Source organism: Sceloporus occidentalis, unplaced genomic scaffold, assembly GCF_023333645.1.
Source record: "Sceloporus occidentalis isolate IW3139 unplaced genomic scaffold, rSceOcc1.0.p SCAF_3, whole genome shotgun sequence".
Classification (NCBI taxonomy): Eukaryota; Metazoa; Chordata; class Lepidosauria; order Squamata; family Phrynosomatidae; genus Sceloporus; species Sceloporus occidentalis.
In genome coordinates, this window is record NW_028316983.1 from 155,960,170 (window position 1) to 155,987,305 (window position 27,136).

Here is a 27,136-nt window from a genome sequence, read left to right on the forward strand (position 1 = left end):
TAATCCCATGCAACTAACTAAGATGTGTTTCTCCTAATATACACATTTTTGTGCTTGACTCTGCTCCATATATGCATTTGGCTAGCTAAATTCACTATTATAGTATATTTTGAGCATGGTATTTTCCCCAACATATAGTTTTGTATTTGCACCTTCCCCCAACATATGGATTAAAAGATTGCAAAACTATGCAGTATAATTTGGAAAGCTGCTCATATTGATATATATCTGCCTTGGGTGCATTGGTTCAGGGTGTACAAAATTACACATTAAATAAAGCATTAAAATGTGACCTGAACAAATTACTAATGTGATCTTCTTACATGCAGAGCAGCTATGAGAATCATGCAGCTCTTTAGATACTGTTGGATTCCAAGTCTCAATAGATCAAGCCAGCACAGGCAACAGTAAGGAAGGCAATGAATTGCAGCCCAACAATATTTGAAGGTGAACATGATTCTCGCCTGTGATGTAGTGGAATATCTTCTCAGTCTGTCTGACAGACAGAAAATGCATCAAATCCCTCTAAAATAAAATCTCACAGAGTCAGATGGTTAAATCCAACTGTTCTCAAAGTGAAAGCCCGTGCAAGAAGTCGAACATGAGTGAAAATAACTCCAATGGCATCCTCAAATTCTGTCAATTTCTGGAGAACTGGAGAGGTCTCAATTAGCTGTCGGTCAGTATTGGATTCTTGGAGCTGGAAATAAATATCAACAGTAAGAATAGGAAGTTACCATGAATGTCAGAGAAAAGATTTAAGCCCAATTTAGAAAGGTGATGTTAGCATAGGATGGACCACTATGATCCATACTGTATACATTACTGAGTTGACATGGGACTGAAAAAGATTTTTTGATGGCTTCAGTATTGGTTCAATAAAGCATAAACAGAACCTCCATCTCTCTTGAAGGAAAAAAGAGAATGGTTAATTCTGAAGTTGTGTGTGTGTGTGTGTGTGTGTGTGTGAGAGAGAGAGAGAGAGAGAGAGAATGAGCAAATTCAGTAACCTGTGAAAAACAGCAAACATAGGAACAGTTTCACGATTCACTCACCCACAAAGAGGGGAAGCACATCTTAGACCTAAGGACTGGAGTGTGGCTTTGGCACAGCTTCTGGTCTCTTAGGACGCATGCATCATTTAAACAGCATACCTCCAAAGTGACCCGAAGCAGCTTTATTTTGGCCTGTCTGTATGGGCCCATTGTTGTGGTTTTTGGAACATTCTCCTCAGATGAAAGTGATCCTGGGACCAATCTTAACATTCATGTGAAGCATTTATTCATTCTCTTATTTTTTTCAACCACTTACATTTTTTATTAGTTCTTCCCAAATGTTTGATTTGGTCATTCATTCATCATATCTTTTGCTATTTTAGTTGATGTTTACTGACTGACTGTATTATTTCTTTTTAAAAAAACTATTTTCAGCTAGGCTATGAATGCTCATTCTGTATGTTATAGATTATAAAGAGACTCCCTTTTTAAGACTTTAAAAAGTCTTCCTCAAAAGGATTTAAATTTTATGTTACTATCAGTTCCTCTGTTTACTTTTCTTAATTTAGTATATTCAAATTGAATTATTTTTGCTAGAACCTAATGGAATGCTTTCTAAAAAGATGAAAACAGAATTCTGCTTAGATTATGAGTCAGTATGGTGTTGCCATTATAGTGCTAGACTGGAGGCTTTTTCACATTGCATAGTTATAATGCTATGATTCCATTTTAATTGCCATGCTTCCATCCTATGCAATCCTGGATTCTGTAGTTTAATGAGACATTACAGTTCTGAGAATCTGAAATATCTCTCCTGAAACTGCAAATCCCAGGATGCCATAGTAGCCAGCCATGACAGTTGAAGTGGAATAATAGTGCTGTAGAACCCTGTATATCCTAGATCTCATCTGATCTTGGAAGCTAAACATAGTTAGCACTGGTTAGTACTTGGATGGGAGACAGCTAACAAATATCAGGTGCTGTAGGCTATATTTCAGAGCAAGGAACTAGCAAGACCACCTCTGAATATTCTTTGTCCAAGAAAACCCTATGAAATTCATAGGGTCACCATAAGTCGACAGACCAATCACTCTTTCTCAACCAGATCTACTTTGCAGGGTGGTTGTGAAGATGAACTGGCAAAGAGGGATTCACACATGTTCCCTTGTGCTATCACACAGTTCCACCAGCCTGCCAGTCCTCCACCAAGCTATGAAGTGACAGATGCCAGCCTGTCATGTTACTGCTTGCCTATATCTCTGCTCTACCTCTGCTCTAAAGTACTTGCCTGCCCTTGAAATAAAGTTCTGAACACTTATTAGCTGCAGAAAATCGCAAAGGCCATGTACCTGTTAAACGGTCAAAGACTTCAGCACAGCTCAATGCCAATAAAAGACATCCTGAGGAACAAAAAAATAATAATAAAAAGACACTCTGAATTCCGTTAGTGAAAAAGGAGACACTTACTTGGAGAGGGTGTAGCGGATAATTAAGCCATACTTCCCGCAGGTCCTGCAAATATCGAGAGACGCTTTTAAAGCTCAAGGGAGTCATTTAACAAATTCCACACTGCTAAATAAAATGTCATTCTGCGAAATACTGAAATGGTTTCAGATGCTGACTCTGCTTATTGCAAATTCAATAATGCTGGCAAACTATTTTTTTTTAAGTGGGTATTCTCTGTTCTGCTCAAACTGCCTGTAGTGCTTCCATTTAGCTCACATCAATTAGGTGAAGAGAGAGCACATACAATTCTTGAACTACATAACTGGTTACATTTTTGTTGCTTAAAGTTCTCTAACTATACGACAAGAACAGTCATCTCCAGCAATATGAAATCTTGAAAAGAGGGAGGGAGGGAAACCTCAACACAAATCAACCAAATGGCCACAACATAATACAATTATATCATATAGATATCAAATTTATGCATAAAGTGGAATAAAATAGAAAACCACGTGTGTCAAAACCTGAATACGTGTGTGTGTATGTGTTTTGGGGGTATATAACTTCAACACTCCTGCAGCCAGAATGGCCAATTTTCCAAGCTCTGATCAGGACTACGCTATGGGCAGCCAGGCCAAAAAGGTGAGAATGCTTTCAGGATTAGACACAGTGAAAAAGAGTGTAACAGATTGGCAGAGTAAATAGCAAGCAAGGAAACTAGATCATAGGCTGCCAGAAATTTCTGGATAAAGGTTTAGGGTTTACTTTTCAAACTCAGTCTTGTGGTCTCAAATCTGGAATATTGTCATGGCTTAATATTTTGCCACAAGGCAAACCACCACCATCACCGTTTTAAATTTTGCCAAGCCTTTTTCATCTGTCTTAGCTTTCCACTCTTTTAAATTTCCTCTGATGTGTTCCATCTGCCATTTATTCTTTTATTGTCATTTTATTGTTACTAAAATATAGCTTGATTGCTTGTTGTGAGTTACCCTGTCAAGCCTTGTTACAGGGTAGCATACAAATGCTGTAAACAAACAAATGAGTGCATGTTGTGTCAAGCTGTGATAAAAGCAGTTGGGGGTGGCCCAATATTTATGTCAAAACAGCTGGGGAGGGGGCTTGTAAATGAAAAGCAATGGGTAGGGAAAGAGACAAGTACCTCCTCTAAGAATTATAGCATCCCCTCTCCCCACATACTGAGTCTTCCAGAAAAGAATGAAGCATACTATGAGTTACAATAAACAGCTTCTTTTCCCCCTTAGACAGAACCAGTACAGTCTGAACGGCAGGGAATCCTTTCAATTTTCCTTTGAAATACTTGCTTTAATGCAACACAGCATAACTCAAAAATCGATTGTCAAAGTAAAAGACATGCTATTAGCATAACCAGGTCACAGATAAAGTCATACCTTGTCATTAAAGAGCAGGCGTCCAAATAGTTCCTTGGCTTCTTCAAGACTTCCCTCTAAGTAAACTGCCCCTGTGCAACAAAATTTGTCATAGGAAACACTCATATTAACACTTGTGGAAAAACAAACTGCAAGCCTTGTGGCTGAAAATGAGCCACAGTGCTACAGCCTCACTGCTATGAACATTCAGGAAGACCTGGGTGTCAGAAAAAGATATTCAATGCAAAGAGTTAATAATTCAGCTTGCATATTATGGGGCATCCACTCTAAGCCCACATAGGTACCAGAATTCCATACATTAGACATACTCTGGTTGGGATTTGAATCCACTCTTTGGGAAACTACTTGGGAAAGAGATCCCAAAGCATCCCTGGACAGCTTGTTCTTTTGCTCAACACTTCAAACAGTAAGAAAATATACATGAATTATATCTAGGGACTGAAAAAGTTCCTTTTTGGACCACAAAATTCATAGTCCAAAAAAAAGTACAGTTGTCCCTCCATATTCGCTAGGGTTAGGGGAACAAGACCCCGTGACTATGGAAAAACCGCAAATAACAAAAATATCATGTCTTTCCCTGAGAGGACACCTCTCTAGGAATCTCTAGGTCAGGGGTAGGCAACCTTTTTGAGCCGGGGGCCGGGTTGGTGTCCCCCAGACAACCGGGGGGGGGGGGGGAGCAAAAAAATAAATAATTAAATAATATAGGACAACATTTTAAAATGTAGGACACATTTTTTAAAAATGGAGGACATGCGAAAAAATTGGATGCTTTTAAAAAAAAAGTTAATATAAATGCATGTTTCTTAGGCATGATCAAAATGGAGGACATTTGGGCATTCTTCCTAGACAGATGGCAGAAATGTACTTCCCTTTCTGGCCAACCCCCCCCTCCCCCCATTCCAAACAGCACATTTGGGCATTGAACATGGCTTTACTTAACATGGCAATCTCTTGCATATTTCAGAGGCTTATTGCATAACCAAACTCTTTGGGTTTCACACTGAACATGGGTTCACATGGCTATGCATATTGAACATGTCAAGGTGGTTTCACAGTTCTTGCACCAAGTGTACTTCTCAGAAGTGTGTACTTGGTCAAGGGACTTTGGTTTTTCTTCACTGCGCATGAGTTTGTAAAAATCACAGCAATTTACATTGGCCTTGCCTCAGAGGCTTTCTGATATCAATATCACCATTAAAGAACCAAAAACACAGAGAAAAGGCACTTTGGAAAGTCACACTCTCTTGGCTTCAGAAACAGTGCGTGCATGCCTCTCAAGCTGACTCATATCATCATCATCATCATCATCATCATCATCATCATCATCATCACACCACACTATCACTGTCAAAACAAGGGAGACTTGTTAGCATTAAAAGCACCCAAAACACACTTTGGAAGGTGACACTCTCTTGGCTTAAGAAACAGTGCCTGCATGCCTCTCAAGCTGACTCATATCATCATCATCATCATCATCATCATCATCATCATCATCATCATCATCATCATCTTCATCACACTATCACTGTCAAAACAAGGGAGACTTGTTAGCATTAAAAGCACCAAAATAAATTTTTTTAAAACCTTGAGACCTCTGGTCACTCACCACCTCTTCCTTCCTCCTCTTCCTCCTCCTCCTTCTGCTCCCCCCTCCTCCTCTTCCTCCTCTTGCTCCTTCTGCTCCCCCTCATCCTCTTCCTCCTCCTTCTGCTCCCCCTCCTCCTCTTTCTCCTCCTCCTCTTGCTCCTGCTCCTTCTGCTCCCCCTCCCCCTCTTCCTCCTCCTCTTCCTCCTCCTTCTGCTCCCCCTCCTCCTCCTTCTGCTCCCCTCCCCCTCTTCCTCCTCTTCTTCCTTCTCCTTCTGCTCCCCCTCCTCCTCCTCTTCCTTCTCCTTCTGCTCCTTCTGTTCCCCCTCCTCCTCTTCCTCCTTCTGCTCCCCCCTCCTCCTCTTCCTCCTCTTCCTTCTTCTCTTCCTCCCCCTCCTCCTCTTCCTCCTCCCCTCCTCCTTCTTCTCCTCCCCCTCCTCCTCTTCCTTCTCCTCTTCCTCCTCTTCCTTCTTCTCCTCCCCCCTCCTCCATGCGCCACGCGGCCTGGGGGCGGGGCGGAGGAGGCAGAGGAGAAGGAGGTGGCTGGCATGGGCCCGCACGGGGAGGCAGGGAGGGCAGCGCAGGGCTTCCCCCTTTGCCTCCTCTGCCCCAGGCCGCGCTGCCCTCCTCTTCCTCCTCTGCGTGGTGGAGGAGGAGGGCAGTGCAGTCACGCGGCCCAGGAGGCGGAGGCGGCGGCAGCAGGACCGGGCTGGGGCCGGTCCTGCCGCCTCCGCGGGCTGCATCTGGCCCGTAGGCTGGGGGTTGCCGACCCCTGCTCTAGGTCCTCCAGTGCAACTCTGAGGTCAATGTCCAACATACACTGACTGTAGAATAGCACTGGAGTAGCTACAAATGGTCTTTCAGTGAAACTTTTAGTTAAAGTTGACAACAGAGTTGCACTGGAGGACCTAGACAGTCCTAGAGAGAACATATTAATGAAATCCGTGAATAATCAAATCTGCAAATATCAAAGCTACAAATATGGAGAGATGACTGTATTTCCTTTGCTCCGACGCACCTCTTTAATTATTTTCTACCACTCAGGAGGGCTAGTGCATTACTATTCCTTCTGTCATCTACATAGTCCAGTCTCTTGAAGCAAAACATGGCCAATGCCTGCCTCACTTTTTGTCATGTTGTATGAAAGCTGAAAGCTTACCACTGCATCTTTGTATCTTTTTCTATGCTCTGCCAGTGGATTATTGATTCTGTATGCTGTCCAGGCACATTGTAGCCCAGAGAATGCCTATTTTAGCCTATCCATCATTCAGTAAACATAAATACTGATATCTTTAAAATTCCAAGATAAGTAGCTTTTCAAAGGACTGAAGGAACTGTTAGGCGTATCTATGGTGAGATTGGTCGTTCCTAAACTCAGGTCCCTGGATGATGTTGGATTTCAACTCCTATCATAATCTAGCCAGAATGACTGGTTACTGGGGACTATGATTGCTGTAGCCCAACATGTAGGGACCCAATATTCACTCAGTATCCTCTTTCCATATGAAAGGAGGGAGTCAAAATGGATTTATTTGTAGACACAAATCCTGCCCCATATGCTTCTGTGTTTAAGTCTGTATGCACAGAGGCTGTTTTACACCTGTGTGAGCATGCACAGGGGAGAGAGGAATGGTGCCAGAGACCATGAGTAGGCATAATTCTGCCATAGGCTTGTTGTTGTTGTTCTTGTTGTTGTTGTTGTTGTTGTGTGCCTTCATGTCATTTCTCATTTATGCCAATCTATAATGGGGTAATTTGGCAAAGTTCTTCAGAGGGGGTTTGCCACTACCATCCTTTGAGGCTGAGAGAATGTGACTTGCCCAGGGTCACTTAGTGGTTTCATGGCTAAGTGGGGATTTGAACCCTGTCTCCAGAGTCATAGTCCAACACTCAAACCACTACACCACGCTGGCTCTGCACTTTCTATTAAAAGTGTAGGAGGGATTCCTATTACAAGAACAGATCACTTCGATCCCCTCCCCCATTTTTCATTCTCTGCGATGGTAACACATTATCTTAAACCCCCCCCCCCCCCCATTTTTCATTCTCTGTGATGGTAACACATTATCGTAATCACAGGCTTAAAGAAGTGTGTCCTCAAGACAAAACCCTGTGGATTAAATAGCTTAAACTTCAACTGTTTAAGGTACAATTTCATTCATTTTTACTCAGAACTATACAGTGATAAATATATTATTCCCTAGTAAGCATCTTTAACATTGCCACCTGAAATCATCTTTATTGCCTTCTTATGAGTCCACTTGTGTCTATCCTCCTTTAAAAAAAATAATCCAAACAAGGCCCAATGCTTGACCTGAATTCCAAGCTGCAATAAAAATATTAGCACTCTTATTTCCAGTGACTTGCTTGCATATGTTTTGGATAACACAGCTCAAACTGACATTATCTCCTACCAATCCATATTTATAGCTACAATATATAAATGAAATAAGAAGATCAGAAAAAAATATCCAAAGTTTATAGCTGCAGCTACACTGCAGAAACAATCCAATGTGACATCACATTAACTACCATAGCTCAATGCCATGGGAACTTGGAAACTGCAGTATGATGTGGCACCAGAACTCTCTGAAAGAAAAGGAAAAAGGTCTTACAAAACTACAATTCCCAGAATCCCATAACATTGAACCATCGACGTTAAAATGGCAACAAACTGGATTATTTCTGCTGTGCAGATGCTGCCTATGAACCTTAAAAAATTTTCAGACAACAAGGAAGCACTGTATGTCCTCTCTCATGTCTGAAAGGGAGAAATGAATCATGCTCAGACATTACAAGAAAAATGTGCAATGTCTCCTGGTGAGCATGTAAGGACCTCTGTGTGTGTTTGTTTGTGTGGTTTTGTTGTTGTTGTAACATCCAACCTGACATTCTGTAGCACCCTAAGATTCATTCTGTCAGGGGAGGTTGAAAATGAAGCACTTAATAAACCAGTGAATAAACTGCGACTCGGGCAGCATTCACCCCTCCATTCCTTTCAAGAATTGGATTTGATTAAGTAACACAGCTGTAATGCAGTAGTGCAGCACCCATGCTTAAGCACAACCCTGGCATCTCCAATTAAAACAGAGAAGGGATCTCTCTGAGGGTTTCCTGATCTTCCTCCAGACCCTTAAGGATTGCACTCTGTCCAACACTTTGGATTAATTTGTCCCTACATCACAAACTGCGCTTCTCAGACGTGTCACTTCTGGTTTCTAAAAAAAAGGGTGTTGGAAAGCTTAAATCAGGCCTAGGGTGGAATAGTATGTAAATTGTGAATTGTGTATCCCAGAGTGGCTGGGGGAGGATACAATTTGGAGTCTTTTATCAGGGGTTGGAGGATGACGATTGTGAACTCTGCTAGGATCTGCATGTGGCCTGTGCTTTGCCCACTCCTAAGTTAAAAGGATCTTGTAGCAACTGATGGAAAAGAATTCTGCCTGAAACCATGGAGAGTTCCTGACAGCATAGATAACTGTGGCTTAGATGGACTTATAGGGCCCAAACAGACAGGCCAAAATAAAACTGCTTTGGGTCACTTTGGGGGTATGCTATTTAAATGCTGCATGCATCCTAAGAGGCCAGAAACCATGCCAAAGCCACACTCCAGTCCTAAGGACTGGAGTGCAGCTTTGGCGCAGCTTCTGGCCTCTTAAGATGCATGTATCATTTAAACAGCATACCTCCAAAGTGATCCGAAACAGCTTTATTTTGGCTTGTCTGTTTGGGCCCATCGTTTGTATAATATAAGGCAGTATTTTATGTTCCACTAGTTCCACTCCTTCTAGTTTTTATTGCATTGCACTGTGGACTGTTACCCTGTTAAATAGGCTAGGCTACAGGCAAAACCAAAGCACTGTGGGGACCATAAACCCATAGCAATGCTTTCTAAGCTTGGATCTGCAGATGTGATTGCAGTTCACTTCTCATAAGCCCCAACCAGCATGTCTGGTGATCAAGAGTTCTGGGATGTAGAGAGTTCTTGTAGCACCTTTGAGACTAACTGAAAGAAAGAAATTTGCAACATGAGCTTTTGTAGACTTGAGTCTACTTCCTCAGATACATTTGGAGTTCTGGGAGTTATGGTTCATCAACATCTGGGCATACAAGTTGGGGAATTACTGCAGGGTGCACTAGATGGGCCCCATGGCATTCTCAGGAAATGATTTGTGGCACCCTTGTTGAACAGGTTGGCCATGACATCGCCAAGATAACCAAAGTTCCCTAGCTGCCATGGAACCCTGAACAAAGAATAAACACAACTGAGCCTCATCGTTACTATGTTCATGAGCCAGCTTGTTTTTCCTATTTATCCTGTTACATAAAGGAAACAAAAGACACCCATCCCCATGAAAATGATCTGATCTTGTAGGCCAATAGCCTAGGCCAAATACTAAGGGGGGGGGGGGGAACCAAACAAACCAGTCCTGTCCTTATCACCTCATCTGAAAAGTGGGAGCATTTGAACAACACAGCAGATACATATATTTTGCTCATCTCTCCCCCCCTGCTACCCAAGTTTCCTTTTTTACATTAAACATCAAAGCATTTGGAAAGCAGCAGAGCAGAGTTAAAAAGGATGGCTTTCCCTCCTTATCTTGATCTGATGAAACACATTATAGCCCAAGGCAGAATCCATATAACCGTTACCTTGTAAAAAGCAAAAAATAAAAAATAAAAATTCTAAGGCAATACAAAACCCAGGAGAGTGAAAGTGAAGATATTCTATCATGTACCCAGCCTGATTTTGACCAAGCTCTTCTATCTCCCTCTTGCCCTGCATTCTTCTCTTTTCTGTCCCTTCACCACTGTCAATTCTATGTATGGAAATCTCCCCACTTGTATCCCATCACATAAGTCAAGAGAAGTTAGACTACCAAGAGACACAACAGAACAGGACTGGGCAGGCACAGAGTTTGGGGAAAGTATTTTGGGGGACTACAACTCTGAGATTCTCTAAGTAGTAGTGGGAAAAAAGGTAACTTTTCCTGTCTATGGATCTTAATTGATTGTAGATCTTGGGGTGATTTACAGTAGATTTTCCAACTCTTGATTGCATAACAATAGCAACAGAATCACTCTTCCCCCATCTGAAATTATACACTTACATTTCAGAGGAATGAACTGGAAAAACCACATCCAGGTATTCCTTGTCCAAAAAACCCTTTGAAATTATCGTGATCGCCATAAGACGACAGGTGACGTGAAGGCACATATATCTATATATTTAAAGAAGTCTGTGTAGCTAGGACTGGAAAGATTGTGGACTGTAGTATGTTCTGATACCTAAAACAAATTATTGGATTTATAAATCTACAATCCTAAAGATTATAAAGCACCATTCAAACATTATTTAAAGCCCTAAAGCCCTATTCCAAATTTATTTAAAATTAATAAATGCAACATGGGAACAGGGATTGGTACCACCTCCATGGAAGTGATAGATTCTTCCCTATTCCATTTCTAGTATCCATCTTAACAGAATGCGTATTTGCAGAAAGAAGGCCTTTTCGTATACATTTGCTTGTTGTGAGCTTTCTACATGTTTCTGGCAGGTAGATTACAGGGCTCTTATTTAAAAAACAACAACAGCAAAATGAATCCTGGTTATCATTGGCATAGAAAATCCTCATCATATCACTGTAAGCATGCTTGATCTCCTTTCATTCAAAAATTAAGCAGAGTTTGGCTTGGTTAATATTTGGATGGAAGACCCCCAAGGAACACCAGGGAGATCCATGTAAGACTAGGAAATAAAAACTGGAGTTACAGATAACAACAGATGGGCCAATTGGTCTGATTTAATAAAAGGCCTAAAACTTGGGGAGAAAAAGCAGAGGTCTAGGACATGATAGAGGCAGAAGCACTACATTGCAGCTACCATTATTTCAGACTAAAGGTATAAATCGTATTATTCCACTGCTTTTTGATATCATCTGAGACTCAGGATCCTATAGAGCAGCAATTGGGAACCGTACCTCCACAGAGTTCATGTAGCTCACAAAGGCCTTTTGTGCAGCCTTTAAACTCCCCCATACTATTGCTGGGGGGGGGGGGGATCCACCCATGGAAATCATACTCCCAGAAGACTTCCAGGTGGCATGGTCACCCTATCCAATTACAGAAGGGGGACAATATTTGGGATTTGGAAAAAAGGGATAGGTGCAGTCCACAAGGGTAAAGAGGAATAAAAGAAAGAAAAAAGGATGCCCTGCTTTTGTTCACTGATGCCACAGAGATATTTGTTCAGTGCCACTCTGCCATTGCAACCATTAGAGATAAATTTTGTCTTTCAGGGTTGGGATTTAATAAGAGTTCTTGATTGCCCATCTATGCTGATGCATGATTTATGAACTAATCTTCATCAGTTTTAATGTTCTCCTCCCCCCTCATACCCCCCTCTCCCACCTTTTAAACTTTTTATTTTCTTTCCTTTTTTTGGAGAATGGCATTTCCCCCCATTCTGGTGTTTTATGGGGAATCCATGCCTTGTATTCTCCTTTTACTTGCTAGGAATCATCTTGACCCTTCACAACATTGCTATGTTGATCTAGCTCCTATTTTTGTGCTGCATCTTTCATTTCTTTTGCTTTATTAAACTGTCAGTTGGCAGTTAATAAAGCTGTTGTACTTAATGATCTCGCTATCTCTTATCGTTTTTCTTGTTTTGCACTTATTGAAACATGGATTTTCCCATTAGATGCTGTTGCTCCTGTTGCTCTTTCATCCAGAAAATTTCGTTTTTCCCATTTCCCTTGGCCAATACACAAGGGGTGTTTCTCCCCTCATCTATTTCTTCTTGTTTTAGTTGTGGGGCAGGGGGAGATATCACAAAACGAATCCCTTTTAATCTCTGCTTGTCTGTCATTTGTTGTCCCTAAGGTCTGTTTCTTTTTCTCTGTCCAACATTGAATTATAGCTCTTGCTTTCTTTTTCCCCTATTTATATTCCAGTGCTACAATGGGAGTTTTTAGTATATACCTTGCCTTCCAATTCCCACCTATGTCCAGCAGCTTGTATAACTCCTTCCTCTTTTTAGTAGTTTGTTTTTTTCAAATTCTTCTTCTAATCTGTTTTACTCAGGCAATTCTATTGAAACTGCTCCTTATTTTACAGTCAGCCCTGTGTATCCATGGATTCTTTATCCACAGATTCAACTATTCATGCGTGTGTGTGTGTGTGTGTGTGTGTGTATCAAAAAGCAAACCTTGATTTTGAAACCATTTTAGATAAGGGACACCATTTTACTATGCCACTGTATTTAATGGAACCTAAGTATCCACAGATTTTGGTATCCGGGGGGCCCTGGAACCAAACCCCAGCGGATACCAAGGATCCACTGTACTTTGAATGCAGTTTTGTTGGCTCAGTCTTATGACCATTATTTTATTGTTTGCTTTGGGGATCTTTCATATGCTTTTTGGATTTCTGATCACTTCATTCTTCCTTTATTTAATATCATATTTGGTTGTGGTTTTACTGTTTAGTTCCTGCCTTTTTAAATGTTCCACCTTTCTAATTAGAGAGTCTATTACTACTTTCTCTCCTTCTGCTATCATTCCATACATTCATGTTCTTATCTCTTTTTATTCTTCCTGGGTGGATGGGGGGGGGGGGCTCCAGCCATAACCTTCCTTATTAATGCTTGACATATTAACTATTGTACTCCCTTATTCATTTTTTTAATGTTAATTGTAATGTTCATGCTCTTAACTCCAAGTGTATCTCTCAGTTCAGATTTCTGCAAGTTTTTTAGATCTTATGTTATTTTTTAAAAAAAATGGAAAATGAACTGATATCAAATCAATTTTTTATTTCTTTTTATTTATTTTTTTAGATTCTTGTTGTGTCCTTTATTTCCTCTCCTTTCCTATCCGTAGGGAGATTTTCTGTATCTCTATTGACATGTTTGTAATTTGGAAACTCTTGTTGACTCATCTTCCTTCTTTCTTTCTTTCTTTCTTTCTTTCTTTCTTTCTTTCTTTCTTATTTATTTATATTAATTTTGGGGGGGCTGTAATTAAATCTCATTGATCCCAGTATTTCAATATCTCTCAGTATTCTTTCCTTTCCCTTGCTGCTACAAAATATTGCTTAGGTCTCTCATCCTACCTAGACTTGGTTACTCCAATACACTTCTGTCTGGCTTTACCATTCCTCATGCTCAACCCCTTCCCTATGTTTTAAAGCTGACAACTCTTTAAAAAAAAATAACAGTAATAATAATTTTAATTTGTTTTCTCATTTTGCCCATGGTTCTCCTTTCATCACTGCCCCACAATGAATCCCACATATGGAAGCTAATTTAAATGTATTCTGTTAGCTTATATGTCTCCACAGTCTCCACCCATATTTTCTTTCTATTTTCTTGCTCCTTTCATGATAATTAGGGAACCCTAAAAATGTTAGTTCTTTGAAAAAATCAGTAAATGTGTTTTATTTAGATAACAGAAGCATAAATAATATTACATAAAAAAGAAAGAGTAAAAACAGAAAAAGTTGTGGGTGATACATCTAAATTCAAAATGAAAATAAAGAGAAATTACAAAATCTATCAATCGATCCAAAAATAAGAAGACAGCACATCATTTCAAAGCTTTACACATGACTTATATTACTGCACCAGGCAAATAGTACCAGAACAAGATTCAGAAAATGGAGGGCAAACAGTGTAAATTTTCAGGCATTTGTATATTTAGAGGAAAATTCCATAACCTGTCTAACCGTCCAAAGATATATTAAAAATCAATTTCCAGTCTTCAGCAAGATCTAAAAGTGATGTTGTATGCATACACGCATACACACACACACACACACACACACACACAATGCATCCAAGAATCTTCACTAGCCAACAGTGAAGAAGAGACTTGGGAAGTGCAATTATTAGTTATTTCTGTCCTGTAATTAAGCTCATTTCTGCAAAAATGTAAGTCTAGAAACCTTGCACCTGTGGAGAAAACCACCACAGGTGTATAGAAGTACCAAGAATAATAGGTCCATATCAATGGAATCCACTTGAATTAAATTAATTGAGGTCTTTAAACAGACTGGGTGGCCATCTGTTGAGAATACTTTGATTGTGAGTTCCTGCATGGCAAGGGATTGGACTGGATGGCTCTTGGGTCTCTTTGAACTCTATGATTCTATGATTCTCAGACTAATTGGTGTTAGATACTGTGGAGAAAAGGCAGATTGGAGCATTGGCAACATTCAATCAGAGTGAACTTGGCAACAGCTAATAGGAGCTTAGCCAAAAAAAGGTGGAAGCTACTCCCAGGAGCAAGTATAAAAGGGAAAAGAGGAGAGTGAATTAGATAAAGGAGGTAGGGAATTAGATAGGAACCAGATAGAGACATAGCTGTGAGTTAGAGGTTTATTAGGCCCTGAAGGGTTTTAACAGGCAAGGTGGCTGAGAAACACTGCTGAAAAGGGGCAGCGCAAAGGGATTTTGAGTACTCAGGTTGGCCTAAAAAGAAGTAAAGTATGGAAAGTTAATTGGTATGGCTGGAAAAGGAATAAGGTAGCAATAATGTTTTAAAGTACTGAGTCTAGTCAAAAGTCGTTTGTGAAACTGTAACCATTTAAGCACATAAACACCATATCAACTCTGAATCCAGCAGTAGAGAGATACTGTAATCAACTATCTTGTAAATGAAGTTTTCTTTTGTTTTGGTTTAATGTGTGGTCGCTTTAGATATTATAAGAAACTATAAGCCAAACACTACTAGGGATTATTAATACTTTTATTGCTCAGAACACTCAAAATAGTGAGTGTTCTGTCATCGTATAGATTGGCCCAGAGGTAACGGAAAAGTGTGGGAGTCAGTCAAGCGAAGGATCTGAGTTCTAGGGTCTCGTCATTCAATTTGGTGGCAACTAGGGAGATTGTCGTCACATATTGGTGGCAGCAGTGGGATAAAAAGACTGATTGTGCTGCAAATAGTTGGGTGAGTGAGTCTCACCTTCACATAAGTGGTGACTCACAGCGAAAAGGAGTGAAAGAGTTTGAGAGATTTTGGCAATGCCACATCATCACCTTCACAGATACCAGCTGTGATGAATCTTATTACTATTATTATTATTATTATTATTATACTTTATATAGTGCTGTAGATTATTTTAATGGAGATTGAGACCAGTGCGCCGTCATATGCGGACGCACTATACGCGGCTTTCAGCATACGCTGAAAGCCACATGGGAGCACGTGGGGCACATGGGGCGATGCATCCCATTTAGATTAATGGGGTGCGCACTGCTGCGTCACTACCACTTACATGAGCCCCATTACTTTCAATGGGGCTCGAGCATTTTTTTTTAATGCGGGGGGGGGGGGTTCCGGAACAGATCCCCCGCGTAAAAAAGGGGCGCTCTGTATCTCAAAAACTATTTTCAATCTCGTCTCCCAAATCTTTTCCTCAAACATTTTAAACTTCCACTAGTTTGCCAGAAGACAAATATAGCATAGGAGAACAAAGGTTGAAAGCTCGACACTTCATAGAATTCTTGGCATTTGACTGATATTTTTCAAAAAATACTCAGCAGCGGTAATGGCCGAACTTTTGTACATGGAAGTTCTGTAAAAAAGATTAATCTGATGTTTCTGCTTCCATGAAACATCAACAGAACCAAATTGTTCTTGGAACTGCAATCCTGAATTAGGATAATAATTAATGTAAAGATCACATTTATGACATCTCTTTTTCCACACTCTACATTTAAACTTGTTGATATCAGTAAGGATTACCCAAGAAAGGTAACTGTGAGGAAGAAACTGGTTGCCTTTCTTGTCAGAGCGTGGTGCATGTAGTTTGGTGAGATATGAAAGCTCTCTGGCAAAGAATTCAAAATACTCCTCCCTAAATTGCCAATCTCAGAATTCCATAGGATGTTGCCACATTAAATAAAGCGGAATGCTAATGCTATAATGTGGTATGAAAGAATCCTACATCAAATGTTTATAGCATTAGAAAGGAAATGATTGACAATATCTCTCAAAGGTTTACAAGGTAAACCACATAACCAATCCATATTACCATAGTTGAAAAAATTGTGCACCCCAAAAAATCAACTCCCTAAAAATTTGGGTCAATTTATATATGGGTCAGTATGCTACCTTTGTCTGCCATGACTTTGCTCTCAGCCTTTAGCAGTGCCTGCTTGAAAAGACAGCAGTGGTGGCTCTTTCATGCATCCCTACAACCATGGGGAGAGCAGAGGAGGTGGGTGCTTCTTTCAGGCTCTCTTGGTATGGATTAAGGTCCGAGAGACTGCGAGCTTGGGAAGAGAAGAGCTCCCCCTCCTGCTCCCATTGGACTCTGCTGTTTTGCTAACAGAAGTTCAGAGTTGGATTATTACCAAAATCTTTGAAATGCCATGTCTCCTAACATTACAACAGCTTTTCATTTTTAAATGGCTTTTGGAAGACACATTCATTATTCTCTGGCCTTTACCCATTAGCTCATTCTCTTCCAATTCCCTTCCTCTTGTGTTCCGTCTCCTTCCCCATTTTTCTTTGTAGATGAGAATGTCAGTCTGCAGACATGGCCTATTTAATTCTGTACAACACTTTGTTTTCAAAGCACTATAAAAACACCAGTTATTACACTGAATAAAGGACTGCAAGCAGAGTTCATGCCTAAATGAATAGGACTATATCCTAAAAAAATCCTAAAAAATTTGGTAAGAATTCCTACCAAAGCACTATAAAAATACCAGTTATTACACTGAATAAACTGCAAGCAGAATTCATACCTAAATGAATAGTACTAAAGCCTACATTTGGTAAGAATTCCTACCAGTAATTTAAACATTTTCTGAGCACCATGGAAACTGACTCCATACAGTTCCAGAGCTGTGATCAACTACAGTTCAATAAATGCTCATGTAGCAGAGAACTGATACAGTTAAAGAACCAAAGGATTGCCTTACTGGATCAGATCAAGGGTGAGATTTCCAATAATCTCACCTGTCTTAGGCGGTGTAGAGACCACCCCTTTGGGGCGGCCTGCACCTGCCCCTTTCCCTGACAGATCAGGGCCTCAGCTGCCACAGCGGCAGCCCCGAGGCCCCGATCCGCCGCTTTTCCAGGCCGCGGGGAAGCGGCAAAAAGGCCGCTTCCCCGCAGCCTGGAAAGGGGTGTCCTTGGGGCTTCAAGCCCCAAGGACACCCCGCCACTGTCAGGGAACAAAAGAAAGGGGCCGCTTGGCCCCTTTCTCCTTGTGTTGCTGGCACGGCCATTTAAAGGCCGCGCCAACGACACAAGCGGCAGAAGGAGCTCCGTTTTGGAGCTCCTTCCGGCACCGCTGAAAGGGCGCCACAAGCATCCTGCAGCGACGCAAGGGTGTCACACACGCACCGCTCTGTTTGGTGGTGGCACGCATGTGACGTAATCATGGCGGCCCCCGTGTGTACAGGGTGCCGCCATGATTACACCCCCGTCACGTGCTAGGGGTGAGGCCGGTATGGATGCTGCGTCCTCAGCCAACCCCGAGTCTTGGAAAGTTATCTTTTTCAGACTACAACTCTTATAATCCCCAGCCAGCATGGTCACTGGTTATGTTGGTTTGACACTAGAAGGTACCATCTAAACATAATTTTCCAGGCTCTGGTGCAGGCTAATCAACTTGCTGTCAAAATCAGACAGGCAAGCAGGGGGAAAAATCACATACGTATTCAAAATCTTATGGTAGTGAATACTAGGAACTGAAGTGCATATCTATGAAGTGAATTAATGTGAATTAATGAATTAATGTGGACAAAATACATGCATTAACGCCACAACACCCACAGCACAGATGTCTTACCGATCAGTGCTTCAAAGCAGTTGGCCATTGCATGGCGTAGATCCGATTCTCTGCAAAGATCAGGTCCATGAGCATAAAGCATAAATCGATCCAACTCCAACTTCTACAAAATACCAAGACAGTATTTGTAAAACGAAAGCTGCCCCACATAAAAAAACCCAAATGTTATGAAGAAACAAATAATAACTTTATTTGGGATGTCTACACATTTGGGTAGCTATCAACTTGTTCTGCATTGAAGGTCAAACTGGAAACAGCTGAAGAGCTGTGGCCAAGTGATCTATTTACTTGTACATAATTATTATAATTTGCATGACATTTTGATGAATGTAGTGGGCACTAAAGTACAGTTAAATGTCTTAGATATGGACACTGAAATCATCCACTGAAATATAATCCATATCAAGTATATAAAGATATACTCTGTGTGAGCGGTAAATCAGGATTTCACCAGCTCAAATATCAACCTGCTTTTATACACTTTTAAGATCTATGCTTTGAATATCACATACAAGCAGGGAAATCAGTATGTGTGAGCCCAACATTTATAGGCTTCATAGAATTGTTTACAGATTGTTGTTGCTGTGTGCCTCCAATTCATTTTTTTTACTTATGACAACCCTATCATAAGGTTTTCTTGGCAAATTTCTTCAGAGAGGGTTTGCCAATGCCATCCTCTGGGGTTGAGAGAGTGCAACTTGCCCAAGGTCACCTGGTGGATTTTTTATGCTCAAATGGGGCCAAAGTCATAGTCAAACCAATAAACTACGTTGGCACAGATATATGAATTTTAATGGGATAGGACTACTGAGATTAAGCCTACAGAAACGTATTTGAACATTAACATGCCAAAAACAAGTAGGTAAAATATGAGCTTTGATACTCCAGCTGGTGCTGGTCATGAATGTTGGCAAAAGTCTTTAAAAAACGTTGCTGGATTTTGAACTCAAAACCATCTCAGAATAGATACCAAGCATCTATTCCCAAGCCAGTTCTTAATGATTTATTCCTATGGGCCATTTCAATATTGTTGTTGTGAGCGTTAAAGTTGTTTCTAACTTATGGCAACCCTAAGGTGAACTTATTGCAGGATTTTCTTGGCTGAAAGTGTGTGACTTGCTTAAGGTCACCCAGTGGGTTTCTATGGCTAAGTGGGGATTTGAAATCGGGTCTCCAGAGTCATAGCCCAGCGCTCAAACTACTATATCACACTGGTTCACATTTCAACTAGCATGTGTAATGTTTAACTTGAGAATGGTCTGTCTACTGCAGGGCCAAGTCACACATTCAAGATACACATACACACAAAGAATGAAGGAGAGAGAAGGTGGGTAGAAGGGAGTTTGCTTCCAGTGAATACATGATTACACGGTAAAAAGCATGTGCATTCAACTGTTTTCAATACTATTGCAATTTAGACCAGTCAGGCCTGTTACAGACTGCCAAAATAAAGCTGCTTCGGGTCTCTTTGGAGGTATGCTATTTAAATGATGCATGGGTCCTAAGAGTCTGGAGGTCGCGCTAAAGTCACATTCCATTCCTAAGCATAGGAGTGCAGCTTTGAGACTCTTAGGATGCATGCATCATTTAAACAGCATACCTCCAAAGAGACCCGAAGCAGCTTTATTCTGGCAGTCTGTAACAGGCCTCAGTGAAAAGGAACAGGAAGCCCATCCTTGGAAAAGGTTTGTAGACAAAGAATGCACATGACTAGGCCAGCAGAAGCATGATGGTGACTATTTGCAAAAGAAGAAGGGTGGACAAGTGTGGCTGCAGACCACATGCTACATAAACTGAGATTTTTTTGTACCCTCCAGGCTCTTCCAGAATCCACAGATGCCCCCACCCCAAAGGGGGGGGGGGGGAGGGACTCACTCAACCATTGCACAGATGCACCAAAATGCAGAAATTTGGATTAATTCACCCCTCCTGGTGCGATTTCAAAATCAATTGAAATCAAAATTGGAATTGACTTTCAGACACTTCCAGTTTGCTGGGAATATGTTAATGTAGCCCATTATGGAAGACAGGGGTGGAAATTCCTTCCCCATGCCACCTCAAATGACTGTCCCATTTACAAATTGGAATCCAACCTTGTTATCCAGTGTACCCTATAGTTCCTTAGGTTCTATCAGTGATGCCCTTGGAAACCATGGTTGAGATGAATTCTCTTATCATAGTTATGTGGGAATCTGGTTTACACTAATGATAACTTACCCTGAAACACAGATGTTGTGAAACCATGGACACTTCTAGGAAAGGAGTAAAAGGTTTCAGGAGAGAGAAAGGGACTGGAGCTCACCAACATGCAGAACTTGAGGATACACACACATATGGTATTTGCTGCAACGTAAAGCAGTAACTTTTCAAAGCTTTGGTTAGCTCCTGATTTGCAAGCAATTGTTCACAGGCAAGCACATAGTTCTCAGTTGTAGGGAGAAAACTGATATGTAGGGAAAAGCAGGGAGTAAATTTAGTTAAAGAATGCATTTTTGTTTTGCTCAAGATTAAGGAGTAGAAGAAAACTAAAGGATAAGAAAAATGGGGAAATAAGCAAAATTTAAACACCACCCTATTGCTTCCATAAATAGGTCCTAATGATTTTACTTCTCTCCACACAAACAACACACAGCAAATTCAACCTATGCCTTGAAGTGCAGGGGGAAAAGGTTGGTATAGATAACTCCACAGCTCCATCTAGCTTTCCTTTGCTTCCAAATGTAAGCAAGTCACATTAGGTTGTTTGCTAATCTCCTTCAAGTTTCAAATCAGAGGCATTATGTTATGCATGCTAATTCCGGCATGGAAAATGCATTCCAGAGTTATTAGACTCCCTCCTTTTATATAGGCTTTAAAAACTGAAGAGTTGTTAAAGGCAAGGAGGAAGAAGATAGATGAAGTTCTTTGTATTTTTCATAGTATGTAATGGAATGGGTGCACCTCAGAAATCAGTATCCTGTCTAGGTTTCTACTAAATCTTTCATTTATTTCCTCATTTATTCCCAAGAAATAGTGGGTAAGAGTACAGAACGAAAACATCAGAGAGATATTTTTTCTTTAAAAACAAACAAGCTCATTTCCAGTTGAAAATCAGGACTGATTTGTTAATAGGATATTTGTTGAAAACCTACATGCTGCACAACATAATCAGGGGGGAAAATACCCACTTATTCAGTTTTACTGCAATTACAGATGGAGACAAGCTACCTCTGCATTGGGTTGAATTAACTTCTTAAGCTTCATGTGGTTTGGCTTGATTATTGTATTATCCCTCCTTTATACTTAGGGGTGGAAAGACTGTTATTAGTATTTGTTTCCACTAAAATGTTGGGGCAGATTTATAGAGAAAAAAATCAAGAAAGGGCATACCTTCCAACTTGCATGCCTTACTGAGAAACACTTTATGACATCTGGTAACTACACAGACATACACAGGTGCACATACACACACACACACACACTGGTTTGCTGTTGATTTTCTTTTACACTTAAAAGTAAAATCTAAGTTGTCCAGTGTGTAAAATAAACATCTTAGCTGATGGAGAGATATCAAATAATGGGATGGCACCGAGGAGAGAATTCACAAATCTCAGTGGTGTATCTATAGGGAAAGTAGGGGCAAAATAAGGGCATTGCTACAGAGTTATGTGGGGTATAGTGGTTTGAGAGTAGGACTAGGACTCTGGGAGACTACAGTTCAAATCCCCATTCAGCCACGGAAACCCAATGGAGTGACCTTGGGCAAATCACACTCTTTCGGCCTCAGAGGAAGGCAATGACAAATCTTGAACAAATCTTTCCACAAAAATCCTATGACCTTAGAAAATGGCTGGGAGGCACACAACAACCCTTCCCCCTCAAATAAGAATTGTGTGCCCACAATGAAATTACCATTTGGTCCCCAAATTTCTTGCACTGCAGTATTTTAAAACTTTAATTGAGCATTTAGAAGTACAGTTTAGGCAACCAAAAAAAAAAAAAAAAAAAAGGGGGGGGGAGCAGGCAAAATTACCAAGGGAATGTGAACACAACAAATATAATGATTTTCAATATCTCATTTTCTGCAATGCTAGTAAGCTGATTACTAAACGGAAGTAAAATTTCATGGCGGGGGTGATGGAATTCTCCTTTGGAGGGGCAATGCCTTCAACCCTGCCCTAACCTCATTAGCTACATGGCTGCCTGCAGATCATAAAAATAACAAGCTATACATGATAGACTCCTCCTCTGTATAGACCCCCCAAAAGGAAGAAGGGTTGTTTCCTTTCCTCTGAGATTGAAACATGCATGCAAGGCTTCAAAGGGAGATCATCCAGCTTTTTCATCTTCCCTCTCTGCCTCAATGTTCAGCTCCCCTGCTGCCACCTCATGCAGTCCGCGCTCCACTCTCCCTTTGGTTGTGGCCTCTAGCTATCTCCCTCACTAACATCACTCCAGTGTTCTGGTGGTGTCTGCGTTCCCCTGAGAGTTCTTAGGGGAATGTAAGACATTTGCAGAAAAGGAAAACAAATTTGAGTCAAAGGAAGCTGAAGGATGGTCTGCACATGGCATCAGCAGCAGATCTAAAACATTAGGTGAAGTGGTAGGAAATGATTGCTAGAAAAACATCAAAGCTACAGTTGGACCTTCGGTAACTCTTTTGTTCATCTGAAGGAGTGGCAAAGTGCATCCCTGGGGTCGCATGTGGCCCTCAAGATGGGTTTTGTGACTCCTGACTCGTCCACACTGCCCAAGCCACCTCCTTTCTGGCCAAAAGACAGAATCAATTGAATCTCCTGGAAGGTCTCAAAAGTAGCAATTCACTTTCTGAATAGCAAGCTGAGCCCTCCTGCACTGTTCAAAGGAGAAATCTGCTTTGCAAACCCACTTGTGGGGGGTTGTTGTAAGCAGTTTGTATGGCCTATGGAAGGCCCCAGGGGCTGCAAATTGGCTGCTGTGCGGTGTTCAGATGGAGCCGCGTGGCAGCGACATGCTCGCATGCTGCCAGTTGCTCACGGCAGCGCAAAAAGTAGCCACTTTTCAGCGCTCCTTTTTTCGCAGAACCATGCCGCGCAATTTGGTTGCTGCTGCACGGCTACACGAAAAAGAAAAGCTGCTCCCAGCTGCCTCTTTTTGGTGATCTGTACCCCGCCATACTCTTCCACTAGAACAAGAATAGTGAGTCAGAGGATGGTGCAACTTCCCTCATTTCTTGCCACTGCCTATTTCTGGCTAAGGCCAATGGGAGCTGCAGCCCAACAACATCTGGAGGACCACCAGATACCCATCATATGTTGAGGATGTAAAGGAATGTTTTCTGGTTGTCTACGTCCAAGCTATGAAAATCCGTATCAAGGGAAGCTAAGATGGCCCCCTCCCCTATTTTAAACTTGTTTGTATGTTTTAACTGCCTTTGTGTTGCTTTTATTGAAAATTAGTTTTAGCTGTCTTTTTTAATGAGAAAAATAGATAAAAGAAATAAATAAATAAAAGCCCCTCCCTCCCCCCCCCCCCCCCCCCCCGGAACTTCTGATTTGCTTTAAGGAAGTTCAAAATGAAAGAAAGGGTAAACTGAAGCCTTAGTCCAACATTACCTTTGAGGTTTGTGATCCACTTCTATATTACCATATCAGTATATTCCTGCAGCCCTTTGGGTTTTTGTTGTCAAGGTTCTAGCACAACTTTTGTACGGCTCAGAGTTTTGTAATTTTAGTAATATTGCTTCATTTGAGGTTGTTGAAACCAAATACCTAAGAATGATCCTCGGTATCCCAAACTGTGTGCCAAATGCTATCGTTCGTTTAGAAGTTGGTTTACTATCAATTGAGGCACACATCTGGATTTGTAAATTCAACCTTTGGTTAAAACGTTTGTTGTTGTTTTTTTTTGCTCCAGTTGGTTTGGCCCCATTAATTTTAACTGATTCCTTTATTTCTACTTGGAAGCAATCCTTATCTACGAAACTGTCCTCTATTGGGCTGTCATTGACATATGTATTCTTGTTAGGTTACTACAAGGCAAAAACTGTAATTATCCAGCGAATCAAAGATATTATCACATGAAATAAAAAACCATGTGTGAAGGCATGTGGTCAATGGTTACTTGGCTTACCACCATTAACTGACAGTTCTGGCATAGAAATAATCAGGTTAATTATTATACACATGCCACATGTTTCCTGTTTGTTCACTTGCAGGATCAGCACAAAGAAAGCAAATAACAGAATGGAGACTGTAGTCAAGACATAAGGAGAAGAGTACGAATGGGATGGGCAGCCATGAAAGAGCTATAAAAGATCCCAGTTAGTAAAGATATACAATTGAGCACTACAGTTACAGTCACCCAAGCCATGGTATTCCCAATCACTTTATATGGTTGCGAGAGCTGGACAGTGAAAAAAGCAGATAAAAAGAATATCAACTCATTTGAGATGTGGTGCTGGAGAAGAGTGCTGATGATACTGTGGACAGCCAAAATGGAAAGACAAACAAAGATTAAGCCTGAAATACCCCTAGAAGCTAAGATGATCAGATTGAGGCTGTCATACTTTGGCCACATCATAAGAAGGCACAACACACCAGAAAAGACAATGATGATAGAAAAGGTTGAAGGTAGTAGAAAGAGAGGAAGGCCATAAGCCAGATGGCTAGACTCAACTAGGAAGGTCATGGGCAGGAATCTGCAAAACTTAAGCAGAGCAGTGGAAGATGTGGAGTCTTGGAGGTGTTTCATCCACAGGGCTGCCTTGAGTTGAGGTCAACTCGAGGGCAGTTAACATGAACAACAGAGAATGGAAAAGTTACCTTTATGGACCACACTTTCCAGAATTCTGCCCTTGATTATGAGAAAGTATTGCAACAGAGCCAGAAAAAACTGATTCCAATATTGTTTTTTTAAAAATCCAAAAAGAAAGCAATGCAAAAGTGACAAGAACTTTCAATAATGCTGCAAGCAATACTGTGAGGTAAACCAGCTTGAGTTACAAGAGTGAATCCTAATTTATAGGAGAGTATGAAACACTACTGCCCTGAGAGCTTTTAGTACTGAATCAGAGGATATAAATCTGAAGAAGGAACAAAAATACAGATGACCAAGTGGTAAGAAAACACATGCTTGCTTGCTTTATATTAAATGCATGGAAAGCATCCAGAGAATGATGGCCCTAGCCTGAAAGTTTGTTCAGCTTCATTCGGAAGAGAAGTGACATGCGGGCAGAAGGTGTATTGTGATAATTAGAAGGGAGGGAGAGGGACTTCGAAGACCCCAAGAAATACAACGGGAAATCAATGAACTATGCATCTTCAGGAGTGTAAGTGGCACTGGTTAAAGGAAAGTAAATGGAAAGATCAATCGTAAGCCCTTTGGGCAGTAAGCAAGCCACTTCTGTGTTTTCAGTAGCATCTAGCACACCAGTAAATCTTTCAGTAGTTTAAATATGAGGCAGGCTCTGCTTTATGGTTGTGCTTAGAAGTAATACTAGTGGGAGTCATATTAAAACATACAAAATTACAGGTTACAGGCAGAGCTCAGGATTCTAAGTGCTTCCATGCATATATGGGAAAGGGCTCCAAATTTTCTCAGATTGTAACCCTTTCTACTTCATCAACTACAATGTTACAACCCCCCCCCCCCCCCCGCCACCTTTTGGAACTTGATTTTGTGAGTCTCAGTAATGAATAGGAAAAGCTTTGGTGCACATATGGCATTTTTTAAAATCCTGGGTAAAGTTGTCACAAGTGGTGTGTGTGCATGTGCATGCATGGATAATACCAAGGCTTAGCAAAGTGTGACTTTTTTGGATTACAATTTGTAAGCTGCTCGCCCAGTTACAGTATTCTGGGAACTGTGGTTAAAAAAAAAAATCCCCATGTTCTGCATTGTGGTTCTTACACACACACACACACACACACACACACACACACAGAGGCAACATATTTACTAGGAGCCACAAGTATCACATATATATAGGACTATATCTACTGTGTGCAAGAAGGTGTTCCTTTACACAACGAGACCTCCTTTTTCTCTTCTCCTCCTGCACACCAATCTCTTTCCTTCTCCCCAAAATCTACTCTACCATGTCCCAAATTCATTGGAGAAGAGGTCACAGGGGCCTGGGAGAGCTGTTCATGGAGTCTGCTCTTCTCACAGATAGAGACCACCAGACAAAATCCAGAGAATAACTTTGCCTACAAGCAGATCAGCAGAGATTTTATTTTGAAGAACTTTTCCTGACGCAGAGGTGAAATGATGGGAAATTTTTCACTTCTAAATCTCTAGTAACTCAAGAGGGAGTGTAGAGAGACACAAAAATATTTATAAAATTAACATCAACGGAATGTGGACAGAAAGTACTAAGTAAACCTCTTAAGGTGCTTCAGAATTTCTTGATGTATAAAATGAGCAAAATTGCCAGTTTCCCACAGACAACTGGTACAAGATTTAAAAAAAACAAAAAATGTTTGAATGTGTCTCCCCACCCAAACTTGAAGTTATAGCATAATTACACATTTTGCCTTCTACTTTTAGTACAGTGCGCCCTTGCTTTACACGGGGGATCCGTTCCGGACTCCCCAGCGTAAAGCAAATTACGAGTATGCTCGAGCCCAATTTAAATAAATAGGGCTCGGGCATGCACACTATGGGCACGTGCCCCATTAGTCCCTATGGGATGCACCACCCCTTCCTCCCCGTGCAGCTTTCAGCGTATGCTGAAAGACACATATGACGCGGGCGCACTGTATGAACAAGGGGCTTCCATATGTTTCCCCTTAGCCCTGTAATATTAGATGTCATCATCATCACCACCACCACCACCACCACCACCACCACCATCATCATCATCATCAAAAGCATACTGATCACCATCTAGATAGCCATTTAGTGGCAAAACCCTCAATTTTTGCC

The 27,136-nt window shown here is 41.0% G+C and overlaps 1 protein-coding gene across 3 annotated transcripts in view; it reads right to left on the minus strand.

The window, feature by feature from the left end:
- DROSHA (drosha ribonuclease III) overlaps window positions 1-27,136 on the minus strand; it is a 118,341-nt gene that overhangs the window by 31,594 nt on the left and 59,611 nt on the right. For all 3 annotated transcript variants that reach the window (XR_016280552.1, XM_089516589.1, XM_089516591.1), the window contains exons 22-25: window positions 18,251-18,353; window positions 3,854-3,924; window positions 2,463-2,507; window positions 543-700 (exon numbers count right to left, since the gene is read on the minus strand). Coding sequence is in view for 2 of the 3 variants with exons in the window: in XM_089516589.1 (XP_089372715.1) it covers window positions 543-700; window positions 2,463-2,507; window positions 3,854-3,924; window positions 18,251-18,353 (377 nt within the window). In the remaining variant the exon portion in view is untranslated. The remainder of the gene's footprint in view (window positions 1-542; window positions 701-2,462; window positions 2,508-3,853; window positions 3,925-18,250; window positions 18,354-27,136) is intronic.